At 43.5% G+C, this 26,024-nt stretch overlaps 3 protein-coding genes across 3 annotated transcripts in view; all 3 read right to left on the bottom strand.

The window, feature by feature from the left end:
• Positions 1–9,259, bottom strand: part of pcyt2 (phosphate cytidylyltransferase 2, ethanolamine) — a 9,452-nt gene extending 193 nt beyond the window's left edge. The window contains exons 1-12 of the mRNA XM_071915299.2: positions 9,001–9,259; positions 5,612–5,700; positions 4,875–5,036; positions 4,600–4,751; positions 4,447–4,488; positions 4,063–4,201; positions 3,867–3,949; positions 3,446–3,523; positions 2,036–2,101; positions 1,887–1,952; positions 1,390–1,478; positions 1–1,248 (exon numbers count right to left, since the gene is read on the bottom strand). The exon at positions 1–1,248 is cut by the window's left edge and continues 193 nt beyond it. Coding sequence (XP_071771400.1) covers positions 1,131–1,248; positions 1,390–1,478; positions 1,887–1,952; positions 2,036–2,101; positions 3,446–3,523; positions 3,867–3,949; positions 4,063–4,201; positions 4,447–4,488; positions 4,600–4,751; positions 4,875–5,036; positions 5,612–5,700; positions 9,001–9,122 — 1,206 coding nt within the window. The 5' untranslated portion in view covers positions 9,123–9,259 and the 3' untranslated portion in view covers positions 1–1,130. The remainder of the gene's footprint in view (positions 1,249–1,389; positions 1,479–1,886; positions 1,953–2,035; positions 2,102–3,445; positions 3,524–3,866; positions 3,950–4,062; positions 4,202–4,446; positions 4,489–4,599; positions 4,752–4,874; positions 5,037–5,611; positions 5,701–9,000) is intronic.
• Positions 9,260–9,873: 614 nt separating this feature from the next.
• Positions 9,874–14,879, bottom strand: sirt7 (sirtuin 7). Its single transcript, XM_071915324.2, has 10 exons — positions 14,740–14,879; positions 14,430–14,567; positions 13,332–13,436; positions 13,182–13,252; positions 12,969–13,041; positions 12,791–12,889; positions 12,107–12,343; positions 11,796–11,876; positions 11,604–11,710; positions 9,874–11,110 (listed from the first exon to the last, which is right to left on the bottom strand). The coding sequence occupies exons 1-10, from the start codon at positions 14,845–14,847 to the stop codon at positions 10,909–10,911; spliced, it is 1,221 nt and encodes a 406-aa protein (XP_071771425.1). The 5' UTR covers positions 14,848–14,879; the 3' UTR covers positions 9,874–10,908.
• Positions 14,880–15,092: 213 nt separating this feature from the next.
• Positions 15,093–25,348, bottom strand: cp110 (centriolar coiled-coil protein 110). Its single transcript, XM_071915322.2, has 10 exons — positions 25,085–25,348; positions 24,496–24,621; positions 21,275–24,098; positions 20,851–20,978; positions 18,631–18,732; positions 17,953–18,096; positions 17,731–17,832; positions 17,446–17,562; positions 16,604–16,686; positions 15,093–16,164 (listed from the first exon to the last, which is right to left on the bottom strand). The coding sequence occupies exons 1-10, from the start codon at positions 25,226–25,228 to the stop codon at positions 16,005–16,007; spliced, it is 3,930 nt and encodes a 1,309-aa protein (XP_071771423.2). The 5' UTR covers positions 25,229–25,348; the 3' UTR covers positions 15,093–16,004.
• Between the last annotated feature and the right edge of the window lie 676 nt (positions 25,349–26,024).

A 26,024-nucleotide genomic window follows, 5' to 3' on the forward strand; every position in this document is an offset into this window, starting at 1 on the left:
TCTTACTACAACATTAGAAGCAACGGTCAGTAACCTTTCACCAATATTTGCATGACATTAAAGCTTGCAGAAGCAGGCTGACACTCAAACTTGGGTCCCAAATCTTAAAGTCCTTGGATTCTCTCTCTTCTCCTTCTCTAAGACATCTATAAGGGGGGAAGAGAGGGGATTTTGGTTTTCTCTGGTACATTTCTTGAAAGGAGGAGCGAGGATGGAAAAGACTTTGAGGACATGAATGCAACAGTTGTAGAGACACACTAGTGGTTGAGACAATTCCTTTAAGCGGAACTAGAAGCTGATAAAATTAATTTCAGCCCTTACATTAGTTATACCTGAAGGAATGAGGCACTACTATTATTTACAGCGCAAATACTCACTCACTCCGTCTCACTGTCTCACTCACTCACTGTCTCACTCTCTCATTCACTCACTGTCTCACTCACTCACTGACTGACTGTCTCACTCACTCACTGTCTCACTCACTCCGTCTCACTCACTCACTGTCTCACTCACTCATTCACTGACTGTCTCACTGACTGACTGTCTCACTCACTCATTCACTGGCTGTCTCACTCACTCACACGGTGCAAATTCAAGAGGTCAGAATCCACATTGTTAAAATTAGAATACGACTTCACAGACCATTTAACTTAGTACATCAGTTTTTGTTTTTAGCATGGACAGAAGAAGAGACAGACGTCCCTTCTACAAATTAAAATAAATCTCGTACTTCTAAATGTATTAAAAGTAGATCACATTCAACCTCGCTGAGGACACTTTTAAATCTGATTCGTTAAAAACTCATTTGGTTTAAAATCTGAAAACATAACTGACAATTACATAAAAACCTTGTCAATAAGTTATGGATAATTACAAACTAAACATATCCCTATTACACCTATAGAGGGACAATTAGTGTATGATTTCATGGAGCCAGTGAACTGGTTGAGACTGGCTGCCCCATTTGGGTCAAATTCACCCAGCTGGGACCAGTTTGGGACAATGGGGATCTTCCTTCTGGGTCGCTTGAGTGCGTGTTTCTTTAAGCTGAGTGTACAGGACCAGTATATTAGACACAGGGCCAATTCTGGAAGCGGTTTTGGCCAGTTGGGCCCAGGTTTGGAGTCGAACTACTGAGCAATCTGGGCGGCAGCTTCACTCTGCTCCTCCTCCTCCCTCCTCCTCATCGCCTCGATCACCGCCATCTCCTTGGCCTCCTTCTTTTGGTTCCTGGCCTCAAACTGCAGCCTGGGAATGAGGAAGAGGACATGGATGAAGGTGGAGAGATAAAGATGGAGGAGAATCAGAATGATCCATATGGAGAGAAATAAAATGCAGACGGAGGGGAGAAGGAGGAGTGGGTACATTTAGGAATGGAGGGTTCCTGACCTGTTTTCAATGATCCTCTGGACAATGTCATCAGTGGTGAGGCCGTTCCCACTGTCCACCGTCCAGAATATCCCCCTCTTCTTAGGCTCCTGAGGGCAGAAAACACATAACTGGCTATATCAAACACAAACTAGGGGTCTTTGGAAGTATCTGTTCCCCTGAAAAGTTCAGATGCTCCAACTAGTAGACTCAACTTGCTGTGAATTTCTCAATAAATTCTCCCATGTTTGACAACAGACAGTAATGTTTGTTTTGCATGCTCCTTATTAGGTGGTTTTGAACATTGTAAAAGAATAACAGCTCTCAGATTATTAACTATTTGGTTGAGCACGGATCAACAAACTCTCTGAGACAAGAGTCTGTAAGAACATTCCCTCAGTTTGAATCAGATTCTGGGTCAGTAGCATATTTTGAACTTAAAACAATATAAAAATGCAATACAATCACAGACCTTGCTGCACTTTGCTCAAACAGGGACAAGAAGACACTGTACTCACAGCGTAGGGGTCTGATGCATCCTTGTCTGGAAACACCTCGGTCTTGCCATGACACACCAGGTCCACCTGCACACACACACACAGTAAGAGTGAGAAAAGGAGCGAACATACCCTACGACCAGGCTTAAAGCCAGACAAAAGCAACTCACCTTAAAATGATCCAGCAGGTCTTTGCCCACTGCATAGGGAGCTCCAATCACCACCTCTGACACGTACTGTAGAGAGAGAGAGAGAGAGAGAGAGAGAGAGAGAGAGAGAGAGAGAGAGAGAGAGAGAGAGAGAGAGAGAGAGAGAGAGAGAGAGAGAGAGAGAGATATTATGGTTCTGCGTTGGTGATTCTGCATGTAGACCACCGAAAGGCTAGACAGCAGTGGCGTGCTTTGTTAACACGGAAGAAATCTGCAGACTCCCGCACACTGTCTTCACTTACAAGATTTTTATTAACTGACACAATGTTTTGGTCCAAGTGACCTTCGTCAGGTATCTGAATAAACAATACAATGGGGTGTGTTATTCAGATACCTGATGAAGGTCACCTTGTCCTCCTCCTCCGACACACCTGCTGCATACACACGGTTGGGCAAAGATTAGTTTTTTTGTCACTTTTTTGTGCTTTGTTAACACGGAAGTAATAACAGAGTAAGTAGCAGTGTGTGCATTCTCTTAAACTCACATTCTGGGATATTTCTCACCACTAATGCAGTGACATCTGCTAGTCTTTATGATTTGAAGATGGGGTGTTGTACAAATGAACATATTTGCAGCCCTCCTAAGACATCAACCGGATACAGGTAGGAGGAAATATGAATCGCAGCCTTACACGCAGTTACATTTTTGGAGAGGTGCACGTAAGCTACAGCGGCAGCCTCTGCGGGCTACATCGGCACCACAAAGACCTGCGGCGTGGCTTTGACGCAGAAGTATAACTTGCCCTTTACTTGATTCTTCAAATGATTAAGCTTTACATGTCAGCACCATACAGGGAAAAGATGGGTTTAGGGAAAAGAGGATAAACTTGTTTTTTCAAATGATTAAGCTTTACATGTCAGCACTTTGCATCAGTTAGTGCCTTTCTGTAAAACCTGCTTAAATGTCAAAGTATAATTTACAAGCATCTTACAATACAGGAGAGCTATGGTGAGCTCTGGGGCGAAGGTGTTTTTACTGTAAACTGCACTAGTTAAGAGTAGTGCACTGGTTTAAATTCTGGTGAGCATGTGTGTACGTCTTAGTCAGGCACTGAGTGAAAATGCTGGCAGAGCGCAGCAGTTTAGTGGTTTTGGGTTTGCGTAACGTGTGTGGTTAGCGTAATGTTCTTGGTTTAACCTCTCTAACACACACACACACACACACACACACACACACACACACACACACACAGTGCAGACAGGGGCACAGAGTCTCATTGTTGTAGTCAAATAGCTGATCACCAGTGAACGGAGGGCGGCACGGCCAAGTTCAGCCTGCAGTGCTGCGAGCGTGCCGAGCAGGAATACATCCCACTCGGCTGAACATCTAACTGTCCATGTGTGTGTGCCCCTCCATGTGTGTGCACTCACCCTACAGGCCAGGACACTCAGCGTTCGCTCATGGATGTTCATGATCGGGTAGTTCTTCCCTTTGTACCGATTCACTTCCTGGAGAAGAGAGGAATGATGAGTTCACTCAAGACATTTTTACCTTTTAGCCATTTATCAGACACCCTTATCCAGAGTGACTGACAATAAGTGCAACAGTAGAATGGGTTACATTCCTAGACCACCGAAATTACAAGCAAGCAACAGTGAGGAGGAGAGGAGCTTTGGAACTGGGCCCTTCCCCATCTAACCATAAAGTATGAGCTACTGTTGCGTTAACTGGTTCCAAATGTTTCTTTTCAAAATCGCTGACCCAGCAGAGAGGGGTGAGGCTCTCACTCTGGTCTGAATGCTTTATCGAGGTCTGTATGTGTGTGTGTGCACGAGTGTTAAGTGTGTGTACCTGGTCAAAGTGCAGACCCACGATGACGTAGGGCCTCTCTGCCTGCTTATAGACCATCTCCAGGAAATCAACATGGCCGATGTCTGTCAGGAATCTGTCGTCAAGGCAACAACAACAAACTCACACAGGAATGCTCCCTTCCCTTGCTCCCACCCTGTAACTCAACTCTATTTATCTGTGTGTGTGGTCAGGATACGGAAGAGGTCGAAGGCCCCGGCCACATAGATGATGGTGTCTCCGGGCTGCGGCTCCTTTCCCGAGGCGAACTGGATGATCTTCTGAGACGTCTGGAGGAACTGAGACACTCCTGTCCACGGACTGTGGCCTTTAGGACCCTGGAACACAACAAAATACACTGAATCACACCTATCATGTAGGATAGGCTTGTCATCGGGACTTCAAAAAGAGGATATGTAGTGCCCCCCTGTGGGAGAGATCATCCACTGAAAGCAGTCGTTCACACACATCTCAGGACCAATTCTAGGGATCTTTTTTTTTTTCAAATAACACTTTTTATTAAATAAATAAATCTACATTTATATGGGGAGGTAACAGTAGAATAAAAAGCTGTGCTATTCACCTTCCCAAAGTTGTCTGTGTGCTGCTGGTAATCTGGGTTATCCTAGAGAAATTGAAGAGAGGGGAAAAGACATTAGATCAACAAAAACAAACTAATCACCATTGCCCATATTAATGAGGACACACACACACACACACACACACACAAACTCACAATGTTGCTGTGATGGGCTTTGGTCATGAGCAGCATTCGCCCCACCAGGTCGGTGGTGGAGACACCCTGTGTGCGTTTACACTCCCGGTAACGGCCCTCGCGCTTCACCTCTGCGTACGTGTCCTTGCCATCCACCGTCAGCGTGATGTCATCTGGTAAACATAAACCATAAAATTAGTCTGTCATCAACATCATAATCTTCATCACATCCTGCAGCACAGTGACGCTACTCGACACTCAGTCAGGACACACAAAGCAGCCTTCTGCTGATTCACCTCCGTGCACGCAGAAGTCACAGTTGTACTTGTCCAGCGTCTCCAGGGTCGTGACGTAGGGCGCTCCCTCCACGATGTCATCCACCCACTTAATGGCCCGCACCATCTTGTAGCGTTCTGCCTGGGTGAAGACTGGAGGTCCCTTGTGCTTGGAAATCTCAGCTTTGGAGGGGGAGGGAGAGTTTCTTATTATTGCCACTTCTTGTTGACATCTGTACAGTAAGTAAGGGATAATGTACAGCGAGCCGGTCATTGTCTCAAAACAAGCCCCGACAGGATGAATCAAGACACTGAGGCGAAGTGGAGGAGGCTCCCTGTACATTATCCCGCTTATTACACAGCTGCTTACCAAATATATTAATCATTTTACACAAAATATTGATTTAAAATAATTTTATTACAAGCTTCTGATCCAGTAAGATCCAGTAAGATTGCCATTCAGCCGCTAAACAGCAATCAAAAGTTTCATGCTCTCCGAATAAATTAAAAGTAATGTCGAAAAAATCTTCCATGTTACTAAACTTGGTTAGCCAAGTGTTTGTCTGAAATAACCAAGGAGTAACTAGTTTGTCACTTCTTGATTGCGGAGTGATATGATTAGAGGTGAAACAGTGGCCCGCTATTCAGAAATAACAGACCTCAGAATGCATTCATTGGCCAATCAGAATTGAGCAGACAGTAACAGTTTCACAGAACTAAATATCTGGATTAGAAAGTGTGTGTGTGTGTGCTCTTACCATCTGTATGCACCCCGACTATGAGGTAATCTCCCATTGCCTTAGCCTGCCTTAGCTGGTTGGAGTGGCCGTAATGCACCATGTCATAACTGTGGAGACAGAATATAATGTCTTCAGCATGAAAAACATTAGACAGTTCCTCAGGGAAGCTAGGATTCTGGACGGTTCCTATATCTTGAAAAAAACAAACAAAAACAATAGGGGATCTGGCCGTTATAACTAGCACCCCACGGCTATAGGAGGATTTGCCTGAGGCCCTCAGGCTTGCAAAATCTTTGTCTTTCAAATTTCCTGAAAACTCACGTTTAAGATGTAGCCTAGCTTTAACAGCTGAATTCTGCTTGCTTCATCTGTTTTATAATCTTTCCTCTTTTCACTGTGACTTTGTGCTGTAGAGCACTTTGTGCCCTTTGTTATGAAAAGTGCTCTCTCAATAAAATAGTATATATTAGTATTGTTGTTGTAATCAAATCCTGAAACAGAAGCATAGGCCTTTGCTGCATGGTGAGTGATGATATGATGGTTAGAGGGTGAAAGGTAATGGCCAGAGACACAGCGATTGAATAGTGAGCCCAGGTTTATTTGATTTCTGCCATTCAGTAACTTCTACATTCAATGTTGTTGCAGGCTCTTGCCTTTTCCTGATTACAGCGAGGAGGAACTTAATACGAGTTCTCCTCTTTCACACAGACCCTCCAGCAACATTTTATTCAAAGTCTTAGCAGATCTTAATCAAATGATAAACAAAATGATTATGTCATTTCGAGAGATTTGAAGAAAATTCATATGAATTCAAATATCTTTTTGGCCTGTTGGCTAGAAACCTAGTTTTTGCTCTTGCCTAGTCAAGTTTGTTCAGGGAAGGTTCACTGAGAGCATGTGCTGTTCTTCAGCACCCCGCAGCTCCACATTCCTACAGTTATAAAACATTCATAGCTCAGGACTGTCCAGTACAACCACAATCCTCCACTGTGGGCCACTGAGTAGCTCTGGAGCAGTTGGTGGTTAAGAGCCTTGAGGGTAGTTTTTGAGGGAGGGGAAAATGTTACCCATTCACTTTCCCTGTCCTGTTTTTCCCAGCTGGTCCAAGGATTCAATACAGTAACCTGTCAGTCACAAGTCTGCTTCTCTAACCTTGAGGCTCTGCCACACCATGTTAACACAGCTTCTGCATCCAGTGAGCTTATTTCCACCAGATCAGACAGCTTTTCTCGGTGGCCCTGGCTGTCACTGTACCTCCAATAGGCAGACCTCTCCTCTCTAATGCCATTACCACAAGCTCCTAGTCTGAATTCCCTTAAGAAGTATCCTCCATCCTCACTCACCTATAGCCTGGACAGGATCACTCAGACACAATGTTCCCGCCTGCAAATTTATCTTTTAGAGTGAAATACTGTATGTATATAGCCATATATCAAAGTGCCTAGTGAAGGCTTATGCTTAGTGCTAAGCAAATGGCGGGGATAGCTAATGAGAAACATCACTCAGAGGCTGCAGCACAGACTGCTTGGTATGTACTTGGGTTTTGGCCAACCATGCACTTGACCACTACAGAGAGAGGATTCTGACATTTCATCTCCCCCCTTTTTGTTTTGCTGCTCTGGACCTCGTGATTTCTCTCCGTTGTCTGTTAATATTATGTCTATTATTAAATATATACGACCCCTCTCAATATCCCTATCCCTCTAATCCTCAAAAAGTGGTGACCACTACCCAGCATGCTGTTTTTGTATCACACTGAACGACATGTCCGCTATGTTAGTTATTTATAACCACCACACAAGACGGCCATGTCAAACTAGCTATCAGCAACTCTGTCACTTCCTAGAGTAAGCGAGCAAGCCCAGGAAAGAAATGATATGCGTTAGGAGTCGGTTTGCTGTTCGCCTCAACTACATCACGTGGCGACGTGAAAGATCATGGTCTTTCCCTCCCAATACTATAGTGTGACAGTATGATGAAAATAACCTCAGTGAGGAGATCGGACACTTAGTTTGACTCGTGTTGGTTGGTTTTGAGTGTCACAACCAACTCCCTGATGTTTGTTTGTGTCAGTGAGAGAGAGAGAGAGAGAGAGATAGTGAGAGAGAGAGAGAGAAAGAGAGAGACAGAGAGAGAGAGAGAACTCCAGGGCATTTCGAAACAGCTGGTGTAAATAAAACAGTTTATTAATGCCTAACCCCCCAACCCTTATCAGACATCAAACTAAACTACAAACAAACACTGGCTATTTTCTTTCTGATGTCTGATAAGCATTTGCCACACAGATAAGGATTCAAAATAAGGCAGGACCCACTTTGGGTGGCCATCAACATTATTATATTGGGCAAGGCAAGGGAAAGATTTTAAGTGAGGCATCTTTCAAGACTTGGGAGTTATAGTGATGCAAGACAAGGCAGGTTTTAACATGTAAGAGGCCAGACTAGCACTGGGATAAGGGAATTAGCTCTATGTACAGCAGAGGTGTTTTGGAAGATTCAACCATTTTAAATTATTATAAATGCGTTCAAAGAGCAGCCTGTCATGTCCTCTTGGTCAGTGGTGGGTGATCTGGGAGACTTCAGGACAGTTAGTAACTGTGTGGGCATCATAACACTGCACAGGTTTTCATATTTGAGTTCCCCTTATCCCTGAAATAACAATCTCCCCAAATTCCCTCCTAGTGAGTATTATTTTTTAATAGTAGTGCAGATCTGTCTGGGCATGGTTCCTTACACACGCGCCCACTTAAATAAATAATTCAACATAACTTCAAGGTGGTAATCAGTAGTTTATGAGGTTGTTATGATAAGAGAGGACCTTGTCCCTAACTTGTAACACTTAGCGTTATATACACAAAAATAAATGGTTGCTATTTGACTGTAATGGGGCTGCAGAAGAGCATTACGGAAATTGTTTTAAAATTAAAAGTAGGGGCCAACGATAATGAAATACCAGACCGAATAGCTATGTCATGACTAATGTTACTCTGCTCACTTAACGCTCCCTTAATTATTTAGGTTGAACGGCTAGCAACCTGCTAAGAGCCTTGAACTTCATAACATGCAACATTGAAGTATGTCACAGATCAAAAATGAAAGGTGCCTCACTTTACATGAGTGTTTGTATCATAATGAAAAAAACAAACCTAACGTTAGGTTATTTGGAGACAAAGTAGCTGCAACTCTGGAGCATAAGCAGCAGTGTAACGATAATGAACTGGTTTTCTTAACGGTTTACTCACGTTGCTAATAATGTAACCCTATCTAGCTAGCTAACATTAGCATGCTAGCCAACCAATGGGTTACTGTTCATTTGAAGCATTAAAGTATGACCGCATATGGGACAAAAATAATTAATAAATAGGTTTTCAGAAACCAGCTCCATCAGTGACTGGAATTTAGACTCACCAGCCGTCACACCACAACCGGACAACGCGCTTCCTTTTCTCCGGGCTACAGGCTGAATTCCCCGGTTTAGCACCGGCTTCACTCCCCTGATCATTCGCTGCGTGGTGACCGTTTTTGATCATTTCGATAGGCAGGTTCAGGCAAATAACTTGGCAACAGCTCAAATAAAATCAAAGGTGTAAAATCTGTTTTAAAAAAATCTTGAAGTTGATTAATCCAACTTTCCTCGAGGAATATTTCAAAAGGACGTCTCGTTCCCCGGCTCAGGACAGAAACTGACGCCTGCTCAGCCAACGCCTCCAAGAACGCAGCGAGATACGTCATCATCGAACGAATCCTCCCGGAAAGCTGACATGACGGTTGCATAATCACTCATGTCACGTGATCATAGAAATTGCAAAACTCTGAGAAATGAAGTTAGAAAGTAAAGTAATTATCAGCTAAATCAAACCGTACACACTTATGCTGGCGGTGGCAGAAGTAAAAGCGGATTCTCATAAACTCTACTGGCAAGTGTCAACAGACAGATACAGTATTTAAGTATACTGGGTCACATGTTTCAAAGACTAGGCGTGAAATAAACGCAAAGCAGCTAAAGATGACAGTTAGGCTGTAAAAACTGACCGGGTGTTAAGAGCCTGTTTACACACAAGCTCCCTACTTTCCTTAGCAGATAACAGCAGATAAATAAAATAGATAGATAAATAAAAACAGATGAGCAGATAAATAAAACACTACAAAAGAATAAAGAGCCGGGTTGAGGTGATTCTCAGAAGCACTAGACAATAATAACACCTAATTTTGTCTTAATCCAAATTGTTGACAAATCAAAGGCAGTGATATGTAGGCATAGACTATACTGACAAACAGAACTTCAAATGAGTAACATTTTATTGTGTCACAAATACTGCATTAATTTCTTTTGCAAAATACAAAAGGGATTTAAGGATTTAATTTAGTTTGGCCTTTCTTAACCTCTGACCCTTGACTTGTGGTGTATATTATGACTAATAATACTACTTGATCTTCCTGAGATAAATTAATACATGTCTATTTTGTTATTTACTACCACCTAGGTAAACAGTAACTTGATGATTAAACAAACCAAGAACTAATCAAAATCAAAGTCAAAATTCAAGTTTCCTTCATATGTTGCTGCAACAAAGGCGTGAGAACAGCAGAGTCTTAGCAATGTCTGCAGAAAAGTCTTAGCTAAATATGTAAACATAACAACATAAGCAAATTCAACAACATCAGTAAAGCAAGGTAGCAATTGTATTGCGTCACCTGCAAGCCTGAGGACAGGCGGCAGCAGGGTGAAGGTCAATCATGATTTCAGGGAATAATTTAGTATAAGTAAACCGAAATTAAATTCAAATCATCTCAAATGAAACTATAGACTGTAAACTTTGTTGAATAAGGTGCATTCAACACAATACAAATTAGAAACCATGTGAAAAGGACTACAAAAAATATTACCATTTACTCTATGCAATACATCCAGAAAATGTTTGAACTCTCAAATCTTTTTCAGTAATATTGATAACCACCTCCCAACTCATCATCATGTTGTACAAAGTAACATGTCCCTTAATACTGACAATGATCACTTGCTAATTTAGTGTTTTCCTTATCCAATACAGAATCTTAGGAGAGGTAAGGTGGTCTGAGATCAGTGCCTGAAGCATCCCATCATCCACTGGAACAGCTTACACCGTTTAGTGGACAGAGGCTCTTCATTGAAGAGCGCTTCAAAGTCTTTCGAGGTCTGAATAAACACACTGCATAGAAGTCCAACTCAGCTTCATCACAGGACTCAAACTGACAGCTGGATTCTCCAATTGGCATCGCTCACTGGAAGCTGCAACCTACTCCACTGCAATGTAAACAGTCTAGAAAGTTCCTCGATCACGCAGCTTTCTTCTTCTTCCTTCCTTTGCTGTAGCCTCGTCCGAACCAGCCGCCCTGCACGGCCGCGGCTCCAGCTTCTTCCTGGGTGTCAGGTGAGCCATCCTCCTGCCCAGCAGCCGGAGCGATGACATCACGAGTGTGGCTGTCGTCCTCCTCTGGCTGCAGAGGGGTGGCTGTGCTGAAGATGGGGTCCTCCACCCTGATGAGACAGAATGGGGCAAACAGAAGCTGGGAATTAAAAGGTTTGCCATACCTAATTTCTCTGTGTGTGTGTGTGTGTGTGCTACGGATGGTCCTGGGTCCGAATACCAAAGTACAATGCATTTTAAACGAATATGTCCTTCCAAATTTTGTCAATATTATTCAGATGTTTTAATAGTATGCCTATATAGCTGTGGAGAAAACATATTCAACTGAAAACACTTGACTGGCTTTTCTCATTAAACTCAGAAGAGAAAGGGGGCGGGGTTTGTTTGTGTTTCACAGCCTGCTGGTGCCCGTCACACACACATGAGAAAGAAAGAAAGAAAGAAAGAAAGAAAGAAAGAAAGAAAGAGAGGAAGAGAAAGAGAAACAGAGAAAGAGATTTGCTTGTTCATAAGCTTTTTGTTTACTACGGTAATAGTATATAGTATATATAATTTCTTAATTTTTCTGCCTGAGTGTGTGTGATTAATTCCCATGGTCCTTACTTGTCATACACAGGAATCTGAATGTTCAGGTCCTCCATCAGAAGACTCATCACATCGTCACACTTTCCGTGGATTTTCAGCGTGGCCAGGTCATCTTTCGGTGTCCACTGAAAACACAGACACCTTCACATAATCAGCCACTCATTTAAATTCCACTTATCCAGCTAAAATGATAGAAGAAGAAAAGTGTACCTGTAGGTTGACAATGTAGAGTTTGGGTCTTTTGCTTGCTGGTCTGTTCATGCTCCACAGACAAGCATATTTCTTCAGCACCTACATGAGCGAAGGACGAAACATACTGCTGAGAACATCCAGCTATACAAATAAGCTACCGAGCTATAAACCGTATCATCTGTGTAGATTCATTTCAGTCGTCCAGCTGGTAAGATGTCCAGCTAAAAAATAAAAACAAAATCCCAGAGGCTTCATCAGCTGAATCCCACTCCACTCACTGACATACCGCGGGCCACGAGCCAATCCGTGACATGCTTTACACAGCCTACCTTCAGACTGGAGCCCAAGCAGAGGATGACGTCGGCCATCTTGGCAGCCTCTGCAGCTCCCTTCCAGTTGAGAGGCTGCTCCAGGGTCCCGCGCTCCCCAAAGTGCACGATGGTGTCTCTGAGTTCAGCGCCACAGTGGCCGCACCTGCGCCCCGTCGCGTGGCGGTGCAGCGACGTCCGTTCCGTCACGTCGAATAAACGCACATACTCCCTGGCTGGGGAGCAGGATGTACACACCTGGGAGCAGGAGGCAAAAAAAAAAAAAATGTCAGCGCACCTACTTTATTTTAGGAACTATTTTTCCAGGACAGTATGAAGTTCCAAAAGAATACAGTCATCTCAGAAATGTTTGATCTTTGCAATTTGCATACAGCGGCATCATTTTACAAAAACAGCTGTCGCTATAGTAGCACATTATACAATTATGATTAAAATATTTTAACACATTTTATCAAAGTGGGTAAGTCATAAATAATTGGAGGTAACGAGTTTTGGTAAAAAATCCTTCTGAAATGCTGATTTCTGGTGACATGACTGCAAAATTTGTGACTTTCCAGAATGTGGGAATCTTACAGAGTGATTAGAAGGAAGAGGCTCAGGACAATATTTGTTTGTCTGCATGTGTGTGAGTGAGGAAAACAAAAAGACTGAGGATGTGTGTGTGTGTGTTTGTGTCTGCCTCACCTCAATAAACATGTTCCCATGGAGCTCAGAGAGGGCATGTCTGGGAAGACCACTACGCAGGTGAAGGCCATCACAGTTTTGAGACACCACATGCTGCACCTTTGGAGACACACACACACACAAATAAATACTAATGTAAAACCTACCAGTATAACTGATATGGGGAAGTCTCACATACCAACTTCTCCTTGTGCAGCATCCTAATGCACATGTGTGTGAGGGTAGGCTCTGCTTTACTCAGGTCAGACGCACTGTTTGAGGAAAAAAACCCCAAAGATAGTAGAGGAGATTAATAGATATTCTGTGTTCTTACTTCCAAACTCCATTTCACTTCTGACAAATGACGCAGCTAACATCACATCATGGCAAAGAATATGTACATTTATCTCACCTGACCGCCCGTCCCTTCTGTAGCTGAGTCCAAACCCCATTAGGACCCCTGTAATCTGGGATAGACGCTGCCTGAAACACAACACATGATTAGTCCAGGAAAAGTTTAATTCACGTGGGAAGGAAAGTGAAGAGACAGAGTTTGGCGTACCGTACTGATGCCGGCTCCAGTGTAAACCACCAGGTGTTGTGCCTGTCTGACGGCTTCAGCCAGCTGACTAACTTTACTTTTCAGCTCATCTGCATCATCAAACACCTGCAGCACGGGAAATAGAAATATGTTTTAAGTTTACGACCATGTACTCCTGATGTATCAAGTGACAACCTAAGAAGGTTCGGTAGTGTCTCCTTTTTGTCTAATCTGTCGTCCCGATTCATACCTCTCTCATCAATTCATTTTTCCCTTGTTCACATGGAAACCTTGTACAACATGATTTAATATATTTCTGAATATTTAAGTCAGCGTCAGCTCCTCATCACTCAATTACCGTCATATATTCAGTTACAGTAAGTAGCATTTGTTTCAATAAATTTTACATTTTCTAAAAATGGAGGCAGTAGCAAGCATGGTGTCATTTAGTGCGGCAGAAGCAAGGGAATAGAGAGAGACAGAGAGCTGCACAACTTTGGGTCTATAAATTACTACTGTGGTCAAGCCAGCCAGAATTAAAAAAATACAACTTCCCATTAAAATGATCAAAATTAAACCCTTATTGAGGAACTTACTGTATGTTGGAACTTCATAAGAGTAGAACAAAACACCAAAGTGAAAATAAAGAATATATTTAATGAGGAATCCACAGTAAACAGAAATGCATTTTTATTAAAATTTTGCTTTCCACAGCATAGCCAAATAAGTCTGTGTAGGAATGTAACACCTAAACTCAAGTTGGCACCTTTTAGCCTGACTAACACTGAATGTATAAAATATTAGGAATGTTTTTCTGATATTGAGTTGCAGCCCCTTTGATTGGCAGCTTAGTGATTGGCATAGACTTAATTGGGGAAATCAATACGTGATATTGGCTTTTACCTGGATTCATCAGTGTAGGCTTCTTCATGAAAAGAGTAAGTGTCGCTGATATTTTGCACATTGTGTGAATCTTGATGAGATGCACTCATTTTCTCGCCTTGTGATGAGCAACACCCGACGGAAGTCAAAGCCTACCTTCCTCTTTATTCACCACTAGCTGCATGATCACTTGGCCTATGCAAGACATCATATATGTATTTAATTTATATTTCCCACCTCCTCCTGCTTCCTCTTGAGCACATTTCTGCGGACTTGTCTCCTGCAGATCTCCTCCACCGTGTCCCGGTGCCGCAGCAGCGCAGCCGCCTCCTCCTCCGACCGCTCCGCCTCCGCTTTCTTCAGGATCCGTGCGACCTTTCCGGATCAAGTACCGAGCATTAATGAGTATTTAAAAAGTTGTCGATATTGTGATTAGGCTGCACGGCTGTGGAAAAGCATGCAACATGAACTGCTGTTTTAGCCAGGTAGCTTAGCCTAGCTTGTTGGGAAAGACGCTCCAGGTGTACTGAGCGGTCTCGTCTCTTACCAGTTTAAATATCTTCCGCTCGCTTTCCCGCTGCAGGATTTTGGCTTTTTCCAGCGCTTTCCTCTCGGCCCGTGAAGACGCACCGGTCCCAGCGTCCTCTTCCATCATGTTTTCTCAGCTGTAGTGTCGAAAGTCTCTGTTCAAAACAATGCACATACCGCCAGCAACCAACGACAGCCAACAATATACTACTTCAACACGGATGTTGTCCATGTAAAAATGTAGGAAACGGCAAACAGCGCGCCCTGCTGACGGACATGTGTGAATGAAGTTGTACAGATTGACAAAACTTCAGAGCAATATTTCAGTTTAGAGACTTTTATTACCAAACACACAAAAAAATAAATAACATATAAAACAATTTCCAAGTTCGTGACACTAAAAAATTACAAAGGTTTTCTGTAGTTTGGCTGATTTGTAATGCAAATACTCTAGAGAAATAAAGGCAACACACTATTCAGGCATTAGGGTTAACATTAAGGAATTGTGGTATGTGTGAGTACACTGTCCTAGAAAAATACTGTAAATATCACACTGTAAGAGTAGTCTAATACTTCTGTAAATGGTCTATATTTGGTGGCAATATGACATATGAAGGAATTTAATCATTTGAGCTGCACACACCTTGTTCAAACTACCAACAATGGGCTTTGTGCTTTGTGCTGTAAAAATAGGTATGAAAACAATTAAACCGGGAGGTAGCGCTAATATATCTGGTCCTCTTTATATAAAACACAAGGGACATTCTGCCTTGCACAGAGCTTTCTAGCTGCAGCCAATGGGTGAACGCCACATTGACAGAGCAAAACACTGACAGGGGGAGCTTATTTTGCCAACTCAGCACTTACATTCTTAACATCAGTACACACAAGATGGTGGAAAGTCATCCAAGGCTGTCATGTTTTGTAAATTAAACACAATGAGGTGAACTGGGACCAGACCTGGTGGAGGAACCTCGGCACCGACAGGACGGCTGTAGTGGTAAATTTCTTCCAGACCTCTGAGCGGCCACTGAATGTGAAAGTACCTTGTAATGCCCAATGAAGTGTGGAGTTGTGTCCATAGTGTTAGCTAAAGCTGCCATAATATTATATGTAGGTTAGTGCCTGTAAAAAAAACATCTACTGCACACCAAATATAAAGCACAATGATATTCCTGTGCAACAACAGGCATCACTTTGTGTCAAGTTTGGATAAGTTACGCAAAAATTGTAAACAGCTAGAAGCCTTTTTAGGATTCTTTATCGGTTTCTGTCAGGACAGTGTCATCGGGGTCGACAGGAGTGGGTTTTCTTGGGGACCCTCTGAGGGTTCGCTCTGATCTGTCGCCGTTTGGTTTCTGGCGGCTGCTCAGCAGTGCAGCCGGTCCGGTGTCCGGCCCTCGTCAAAACCCCCCTGTGCCTTTCTGCTGCCTTCTTCTGTATCCTGGAGGGGGAGAGAGAGAAGACAAGTTTTATTAAGTTCTATTCTGAAAACTCCACAGCCATTGGATGTCAATCTAGAGGCCTCAGTGAAGACTTTCTTAGTCTAAAGGTACAAGATTTCCAAATGTTTTTTTTAATTAATTAAGCCCAATGTTGCCTTTACAGCTGATTGGGGCGCTGCAGGAACACCTCTGAAAATACTATGATATGTATGATATGGAATTTTGATTGCACTCTCAAAACTACAAACTACTATTTTGTCCAAATCTTGCATGTATCCATAGGTTGGGTGATCTTCATCTCATGCTATTGGTAATGGATAGGTTCTCTCACACTACTTCTCTCTCACACACACATGTTCACATAGACATATTATATTTGCAATCCACATCCCTAAAAGAAAGCTGAACTGATGCGGTGAAAACTGCAAGAGAACTCACATCATTCCTCTCTTCCTCTCCAGGGATTTTTGTGTGGCAGCTGACAGAGAACTCTTTCCTCTGGAATGGCCTGTGTGCCCACTCTAAACACACACACACACACACACAAATATATTGGTCACTGTGCACATACTACACATACAAACAACCACACACACACACACACAAATATATTGGTCACTGTGCACATACTACACATACAAACAACCACACACACACACACACACACACACACACACACACAAACACGCATGCACACACTAACCTAAAACATGCAGTCACATGTCCATGCATCAGTAGAGAGGAAATGTATATTGACACAGCATGGACACAATCATTATTTCACATTCCTTACTGCCCACACTAAAAACTGAGACCAACACAAATAAGGAGGAAAGGGAGAAAAAAACAAAAAAACAAAACAAAACAAAAACAAAAAAATAAATAAATTATCCGCCAGACTTGTCATGGAGCAGTGTGGGACTTTGGTGCTCCCAAAAGGATTTGGACAGGATGGCAAGGAAGTATTTCAATCTTACAGATTGAACTCTAACTCTTCAAAGCAATTTTAATAATCAGAACTGGATTGGAACCGCAATGATTTCCAATACTTATTGTTTTGTACTCACGTTTAGGCATGTCCCAATTTGGGTACCATCACGCCCTGCTGTGATATGTAAGAGTTTAAATATAAAAGCCAGCCTTTAGTTTACGCCCACATACAATTCTGACCCGGTCTCTTCATTATTCTTAGTTGTATCACTTAAGAATAGTGAGTAAACACCGCTCCTCAAATGTGCATGTGGTGTTGCTGCTTTTTTTGGGGGGCTTTTTGTTTTCACCTGTCGTCTGAGCTCTCTCTCCCTGGCCAGCTCTCTGTCCCAGCTGATCAGCTGCATCCTCTCTCCGGCAGACAGGCTGAAGAATATGTCGTAGACCTCGTAACGCGCAGAGCGCAGCTGGAGTGGAGCACAATTACAGAGCAGGGGACGGTTTAGATGAATGTGCGCCATCAGAGTATCAGCTGTGGTGACTGCTAATGGGAGGAATAATTGCTCATTGACAGTGTAAAAGAGAGAAGGTGAGAGAGGTTACCAGATGGGTAGAACATGTTTTTATCTTTTTACCTGCAGTGTGACTCTCTCCTGCAATAAGAGGTCTTGTCTGCTGCAGAACTCTCCTCTGCCAGGGGTTTGTTGCTGGAAGGCCTGCAGGAACTGCTGGGTGTCCTGGGTGTCCACACACACACATACACTTAATCAGCAATGGTCATCTGTTTACAAATAGTCTTTTTACAACAAAAAGATTGAGTGCTGCCAAAGAGACATGACACTGCTGTCACTGCTCACCCTGATGGTGCGTAGCAGCTGTGCCACTCTCTCAGTCCTGAACAGCCTGCGAGTCAGGAAGCCCTTCGCTGCTGCCAACACCAGGGGGCGGTAGCACTCTGGGACAGAACTGGAAGGCTGAGGGAGAGGAGGAGGAGGGGAGAACTAGCGGACGAGAGGGGTGAATAATGAGGACCAAGGGGGAAGAGAGAGGAGAATACCAATTCCATCAATGACAACCAATTAATTTCCCACCCAGATTCTCAAGGTCTTTTCGCTGGCATCTGTTTAGCGCATCACCGCCAGCAGACTTATAGCTCATCATTATAATAGGAAATAATAAGACAGCGGATGTGCCGCCGCTCACTTGTTGATTCTAAAGCTGTTGCATTACAGAGAAATGTTGGTTAGACAAATTTAGTCTTACCGAGGCTGAGCTGCTGCGCCGTGAAACATTTTACTGAGCAATAACAGATAAAGTGAGGTGCTACTGAGGATTAAGACATGAGCTTGGATATATGTGTATATGTGTGTGTGGAGGGGGCTCCTTTATCTATTTGACCTGAATGTGGCAGCTGGATGCTTGGTTATGAATAAAAATACAGTGGATACACAGGATTAAGACGTTTGGTGGGTTATCAAGGTGTGAACAAAGCTTTTCACACCACTGACAGCAGTGAACAAATGTGATGACAATACCTCAGAGACGGTGGGGGAGGTCAGGGTGTCCCCGAGACGTGAGCTGGACATGGGGCAAGGGAAGGACACGCTCTGGAGGAGACGATAACGCTCTGCCAACGCCTGAGAGAGAGAGAGAGAGAGAGAGAAAAGGAGGGACAGAAGAATGAGATGAGAGAAGAGTGTGTGTGTGTGTGTGTGTGCGCGCACTCGTGTGCATTTGGGAGTGGGAAAGGTTGGGAAATATTGAATTGGAAAGGACAGCAAATGAGGCAGGAGGAAGAAATTAATTGAGGGTAGAGAGAAAGAAACAGAAGGGGAGAGATGGGGCACAGAGAGGCAAGAGGGATGAGATGAGAGGGAGGAGAGGAGGAGGAGAGCGATAAAGGGGATGATGAGGAGAGGAGAGATGAAGAGAATAAATACAGCCACAAAGTGAAAAAGATGGTGGAGGAGGTATGAGACAAAACAGAGAGAGAGATAAGAGGAGAGAGATGAAAAAAAAAAGAGGAGAAGGAGAAGGGACCATTAGTGGTGGCACTCGGCGGGACGATCTGGCACTTAACCACAGACGCTCATGAATTAAACAAATTATCCTTTCCTTTTCTGTGTCAATTCCCTTGGTCCCCTCCTCCCTCTACCAAACAGTCCAGCCAGCTCCCTCCCTCATCACATCACCAATGATGGAAGGACAGAGGGGAGCAGAAAAGAAGTCCTTTTATTAAACAGCTTATGTTAATTATATCGTTGTTAAAGATACATAAATTAAACAGAGACTGTAATTAATAGGGCAAGGACACTGGCCAAGAACAAATACAGACACACACACACTGAAGAAACAAGGACTGGTTGCCAAAAAACAGCAGGCGTCCTTGGGAAGACGTGCACGAGCACATGCGTGCACACACGCGCACAAGCACACACACACACACAAAAAAAAAAAAAACAGGCTGCCATGCCAGTTCCCCTCTTAGGGATGTAATGAAACATTTATGGTAGAATCCCTGGGCTTTTTTACTGGGGAGAGTTTGAAGGTCTCTTGTAATGAGCAGATGTCTGTAGTCTACCCACGACCCAGGTCTCCAGAACCCCACTCTAACAGGTAGGGGAACAGTGTGTGTGTGAGTGTGTGTGTGTGTGTGTGTGTGTGTGCGTGTGTGTGCGTGTGTGTGCGTGCACGCATATGGAACAGTGCCAGGGTCTTGCAAAGGTCTGCCTCTTGCTTTAGAGGAACATTTGGGGTCAATGTAGTATCACAGCTTGGTGAATTCTTAAAGGGATAGAAACTCTACACAGCTTGCTCCGCTCTGAAAGGGACGGAAACACTCGGCAATATTTCTTAATTTCTCATAGGTGACCTTGGGTGGAGTCAACAACCTCTGTGGGACAAATTATGGCAGCTGTATAGCAATTACGTAATGCTAGATCTGCTTAGTAGTATGTGATGCAATCTGATGCAAAGAGAGGACCAATGGGACTGGGGGAATATCAGTATAAACATGCATCATCATTTCTGCTATGGTAGATTTGTGGTTTGCGTTAGATTTTACTCTGCATTTAAAAAAATGCAGAGTTTCAGTTCAGCTAAATTTCAGACATGCCTGATAGTTTTAGTGTTTCAGAAATGTGTCAGTTCAGTTTTTATTTCATTTCTTCGAGATTAAGATATAGTTTCTATAGTCAAGGCAGAGAACACATACCAGTCATGAGGAAACTTATTAGTCAAAAGAGAAAAAGTAAGTCAGTAAATTCATCTATCTATCTGCCAACACTCCTACACTAGATAAGATCCATTTAATCAGGCTAACTAATTTCCAGACCACTCTTATTCATGTTTGTCCCCGTTATATTGTGAATGAAGAAGCAGAGTGTAATGTGTCATGGTACACAGAGTGTTCATAGAGTGCTGTTCATTTATGCCGCACAGTGGCCTAGTACTTGGAGCGACCATCCCACAACTGGGAAGAAGGTGACATGTTTGATCCCAGCAAAAGCCATGTGACTTGTCATAGCGTCCTTGAGAAAGACTCTATGACTGTCAGCTAAATGCCTAAAATGTAAAAGGTTCATTTGCACATGGCCTAAAAGCATGTAGACTACAACTGCACTGGCAGATAATGTACCAACATGCAGCCTCCACCTACATCTGATTTCTATTTTTAGATGTGTTGTTCATTTGGTTTCATATCCGTCATTGAAACATTAGTCAAATTATTCAAAAGTGCATCTCTCCCCACTTACCTGTAGTAGCTCTTGCTGTTGTCTCCTGTGCTCATCTTGCAGGGCTTTGACCTGAGCAGCATGGGCCTGTTTCAGCTGCTGTTGTTTGTCCTTCTGACCACCGTGGCCTTCATGCCACTGTACTGAAGCTAAAGGCAGGCAAGACAACAATACATTAACACATATGACAAGACAAATTAAGGAAAACATCTTGACAAATTTAGCAATCTATTGACGGCTATTCATTCTAAACCAAGGGTGTCAAACCATGTGCCATTGAGGGCCGGGAGTATACAGGTTTTCATTCGAACCAAACCAACTACACCAGGTGATTTCACTGAATAGCTCCTTTGTTTGGAATGAAAATCTGCATACTCTCAGCCCTCCGTTACACATGGTTTGACACCTCTGTCCTAAACTCTTCATATCCTTTTATCGGTCTTACCTTTGGGAGTACTGGAGTTAGGTCTGACTACCCAGCTGGCTCCTCCACTTGTGTCCCCGCTCCATTTCTCATTCCCCTCCGTCACGTGCATGAGCAGTCTCCGTTTGGCCTTGGATATCCCACCCTGACCCTCACCTCCACTTTCTGGGGTCAAATGCTTCTCCTGAACATGGTGACCTTTTGAACCCAAGTCAGATCCTGATCCTTCGAGAAGCCACAGCCCAGACGGCATGTCCACATCATACGACTGGTTGAGAGACAGGACGTGGGAAGAGTCCTCCCCTTCTACGGCCATCTCATTTCTCCTTTCCATTGGCTGGTTGCTGGTATCCGACAGCACCGAGCCTTTACGTGGAACCGTGGTTTCGAATGGAACCTTCCGGAAAACATCAGGAATGCGCATCCTCTGGGCCAGAGAGGTAATACATTTCGCTGGCGGCTGCTTTCTACAGCCCTCATGCTGTCCATAACTCATAATGCTAAGGTCCTTAGTCAGAGGTGCTCTGTCTGACCATTGGATCCTACAGGGAGCCACACCAGTTTGTCCTCCTTTACCTGTCCCTTTATCCTTTCCGTTCTCTGTAGTTGAGGTTTTCACAAGCCTGATTTCTCTTCCATTAACTGGCTCAGTCCCTCCTTTCTGTACTACGAGAGGAGGGTCTTTAGGGTAACTGATGCTTGGTTCAGGTCCTGTGTCTTCATGCTTATTCTTGTAATTGTCTAATGATTGTCTTCTCTGCCATTCACTGTCCCTCTGGTCTTGCTCTGTATCACTTCTATCATCATCGTCTATCGGCCTGTCCTCCCGATAGTCACAGTCATTTTGGCCAACCTGTAGGTCTATATGTCGATCTATTTTAATTTGGTCAGAGTGTTCGATGCCTTTATGACAGACATCACTGTGTAGGTTGCTATCAGTTTGGCTGCGATTGTCTATGTTTTCTGTGAACGTCGACTCCAGATCTGAGATCAGTACTTTCAGACTGGACAGGTTCAACTCAAGCTGATCTATCTGCTGTGATTGAGCTGAACTCTTGGCTAATACCCTTGTTGCATCACCTTCACCCACTAGAGGCACACTGGGAGAAACTACTGGGCACTGACTGTTTTTGTGTCCCAGGTTACCTTCTGGCTCACCCTTGTGGTCTACATTCAGACCTGTATTGACCAGGATTGTCCTCTTTGGGGCATCAGCTCTATCAATGGCTTCTCCAGCTTTGATATTGCCTTTGTTCTTACAGTGAATAGGACTCATACAGAACTGAAGGGCTGGGACAGTCCGGTACTTCCCACCTTCTTTAAAACTAGATAGGAGACAGGTTGTACTCTGCTCACTGGTCAAGTAAAAGGCTTCCTGGACCAGCAAGTTATCTGTTAAGATGACAGGCTGTGGCTGAGGGAAGGTGCCTATTTGTTTAGGCTCTGTTATGACCTCTTGTGGACAGTCCGGCTGACTGTTTTTAGAGGCTGTTTTTCCTTCAACTATAGTCAGCATCTCAGTATTTCCATCTCCTGTCAAATGTGTGCTTTCAGATTTAAACATTGCCTTTTCACTATGGTGCTGTTTTACAAAGACTCCCTCTCTCCTAGACACCCTCTCCTCATTTTCCCAGGATTTCTTTGGTGACGTTTCCACTGACAAGAAAGCAGTTCCACTCTTCTCTCTAGTTTTCCTTCCCTCTGCAGTCACTGTCGCCTTGTAGGGAAACTCGTCATTCTCCTTGTCAGAGAGGCTCTGCTCCTCCTCCTCCTCCTCCCCTTCTCTTGGCTGTTCTTGGGTTCTCTCCTGGATTTTAGAGTTCTTGGCTTGGTTCCTAAGCATCCGCTGGCGCCGCCGATACTCCTGAGATTTCTTCAGCAGGGCCTGGAGGCTCAGACGGTAAGGCTCCTCAAGACGCATTAAGTCTGCATCACCTAACTCTCTGTCTGCTGGTTCTGTTTCTCTGGACCATTGCTGAATTTGCAGTTGATTTGTTGTTGAACAGTGATGAGTGGCTAATGTCTGTGATAGCTCTGGAATACCTGAAAAGCAACTAATTCCTAGTGAAGAGCCAGGGCCCTCATCTCCATCCCGGTTCTGATATTGGCCAAGGTCATCTATTACAGTAAAGGCAGGGCTATCTTCATTCTCTGTACTTTCCAGATGAGTGCTTTCAGATTTTTCTTTTGGCAGATGTCTTACCTCATCTCCATCTGAAGGTACCTGCTCTACTGAGGTGCTGCAAATGTCCTTTAATGGGTCACCTGCTATAAAGTTATTATAAAAGGGTGATACCACTGCACTCTTCTCTAGTTCCACTCCTTCTATGGGAGGGTGGCTGATAATATCTGGCATTTTGGTGATTGTGCTTGAGGTGTTGTAAAGGAAAAAGCCACCAGTATTATTGGCTCCCTCAAAAGAGCCAAAGCCATGGCTCTCGCCCCCTGCCTCAACCCCGCTGGTGGTGTTTTCGTCATTCTCATAGGTCACATAACCTGAAGAGAGTGACTGGTGGCTTATGCCATTAAGGGGATCTGTCTTTGGTTGTGATTCCAGTTTCTCTTCACTCTGATCCATAAGGCACTCTTCCTGGTAAAGTTGTTGAGGTGTGGCATGATAGGTGGAATAGGCACTATATGTGGTTGATGTCAATGGAGGAACACGGACACCATCCTTCCCATCGTGCAGGTCAGATGGTGGCGAGAACGACAGACTATCTTTTGTCCCAATGACGTAATCACTTGGAGACACTGATCCACTGCTGGTGTTATGGGGATATGAAGATTTAGATGTGTTAAGCCCCGACTCTTGAACAAACTCCTCCAGTGTCTGTGTTTTCCTCAGCTGCAATACATAAAACAAAACAATAACAAATATCCCACATCAGAGAAAAGGCAAATTTCTCATTTGACAAAAATGAGTAAAGTCATCATAAAACATAATAAAATTCTAAAATAATGTCTCCAGTAACTGCCATCAATGTCTGAAGATGTCCTCTATGTCATTTTTGAGTTGCAGTGCAGGATTTTCTCAACCCATAGAGGAGCATGTAATCCTTCAACTTAAGTTAAAACATTAAAGTCACCCAAACTGTATTTACAAGGTTTTCAACGATATCTTTGTATGGTAATGGGCACTTTGAGTTATCCTTCAGCAAAGCTGCTATCATGTAATGTATAAAAAATATAGGCACATATTAGGTTTGCCTAGAAGAGAGTTGTAAAATCAGGATTGACATTACCTGAACAGTGTGTAGGATAGTTTGTACGTAGGCCGCTCTGGCATCAGCCTTTGCCTTTCTCTGGACAGCGGCCTTCTGTCTTGCATCTCTGAGTCTCTGCATTTCCTCTCTCTGTTTCCCTGACAGCTGTTATCATTACAAAACAGGCAGCGGATAGTCAAACATCAGTCATATCAGTGGATACTTAGGCAGCTCTGCATTTTTCTACATCTACATGCTTCACACCAACTACCAGCCAGCTAACGTTATAAAGATATCAATGGGTACACATCATTGTAAATGCATTATGTTTAAAACTGAAAGAATGAGTGTACAATGGTAATACTAGGGTTAACACACACACACACACACAGGAGAGGGAGAGAGAGAGAGAGAGAGAGAGAGAGAGAGAGAGAGAGAGAGGGAGAGGGAGAGAGAAAGAGAGAGAGAGAGAGAGAGAGAGAGAGAGAGAACAGACAGCAGTATTAGCTAACAGCCACTACCATTCACGTCAATATGGCCTGACTACGTTCGTCTGAGTCTCCTCATTAGCTAATGTTAAAACATCAATCAGGTTTTGAACGAGAACTTAATGAAGTCTAGCTCATACCAGGGGTGGAAGGATGGGTTGCCCATAGAAGCGGATGAGAGAAGATCCATTGCTACGACTTGCTGCAGGTGATGAAGGTTGACTATCCTCACTTTTCCTCAGTTGGGAGAGACGATGCTGCACAAACTCGTCGTAGTCCTCCATCAAGACAAAATGCTGTTTCTATTCCCTGAGCTCCGATAACAACGCCACGTTGCATTAGGATTCAGAAGTTTCTACCTTTAGATAACTAACGGCGAACTACTGCTAAGTTAGCGTTAGTTTTGCTTGCTAATGTTACTAGCTGCCGAGCTCTAACGCTAGTTAGCTAGCTAGCTAACGTTAGCTATCGTTAGCCTGGTTACTACTGAACCACTGAACTACTGTAACGGTAAAAACACAGTGGAGAACAAAATTGAGCTACCAGGCCAACAGTAAAAGAGCCGCTCTCTACTTTTCATCAGATAAGAAGGTTCTGGGAGCAACACAGAAAATTATACCAAACTTCAATCTCCACCAGGCTCAATGTTTACATTTTTACCCGCCTCGCCTCCTCGAGCGACGAAGTGACAGTTTGGAAACAACTGTCGTGTAGTTCACAAACTCCGGCATGGAGTCACAGCACACATGGATTAACCATCTTAAACAACGCTTCGCCGTTACGCACAAATTAAAGTAACTGAAACTTCACAAAGAAGCAAATTATATCAATTTCATTTAACGCCCTCTTTGTTAACGGTATTGATGCAGAGCATGCGTTGTTAATGGATGAAACTCCGCTCCATGTTTTTCCATATTTCCAGACTGGTTGAGAGTGGAGGGAGCTGACGGAGCCAATGTCAAATTGATACTGCCATCTACAGACTCGAATGGCTAAACAAAGACATGAACAAAGGGGCTGTTCCATCAAAGGGCAAAATAATGTTTGAAAATGGAAATTAAAGTAATTTAAATGAGTTAA

This window comes from Centroberyx gerrardi, chromosome 3 (genome assembly GCF_048128805.1).
Source record: "Centroberyx gerrardi isolate f3 chromosome 3, fCenGer3.hap1.cur.20231027, whole genome shotgun sequence".
NCBI lineage: Eukaryota > Metazoa > Chordata > Actinopteri > Beryciformes > Berycidae > Centroberyx > Centroberyx gerrardi.

Coding starts and splice junctions, on each gene's coding strand:
- sirt7 (XM_071915324.2), bottom strand. CDS start 14,847: ATGATGGAAGAGGACGCTGGGACCGGTGCGTCTTCACGGGCCGAGAGG. Junction 13,437..14,429: donor TCAAGAGGAAGCAGGAGGAG/GTGGGAAATATA, acceptor CCCGTGCTGCAG/GTGTTTGATGATGCAGATGA. Junction 11,877..12,106: donor GCTTGGGCTCCAGTCTGAAG/GTAGGCTGTGTA, acceptor TCGCTCATGTAG/GTGCTGAAGAAATATGCTTG.
- cp110 (XM_071915322.2), bottom strand. CDS start 25,228: ATGGAGGACTACGACGAGTTTGTGCAGCATCGTCTCTCCCAACTGAGG. Junction 24,622..25,084: donor AACCCATCCTTCCACCCCTG/GTATGAGCTAGA, acceptor TAATGATAACAG/CTGTCAGGGAAACAGAGAGA. Junction 17,833..17,952: donor AGCTGCTACGCACCATCAGG/GTGAGCAGTGAC, acceptor GTGGACACCCAG/GACACCCAGCAGTTCCTGCA.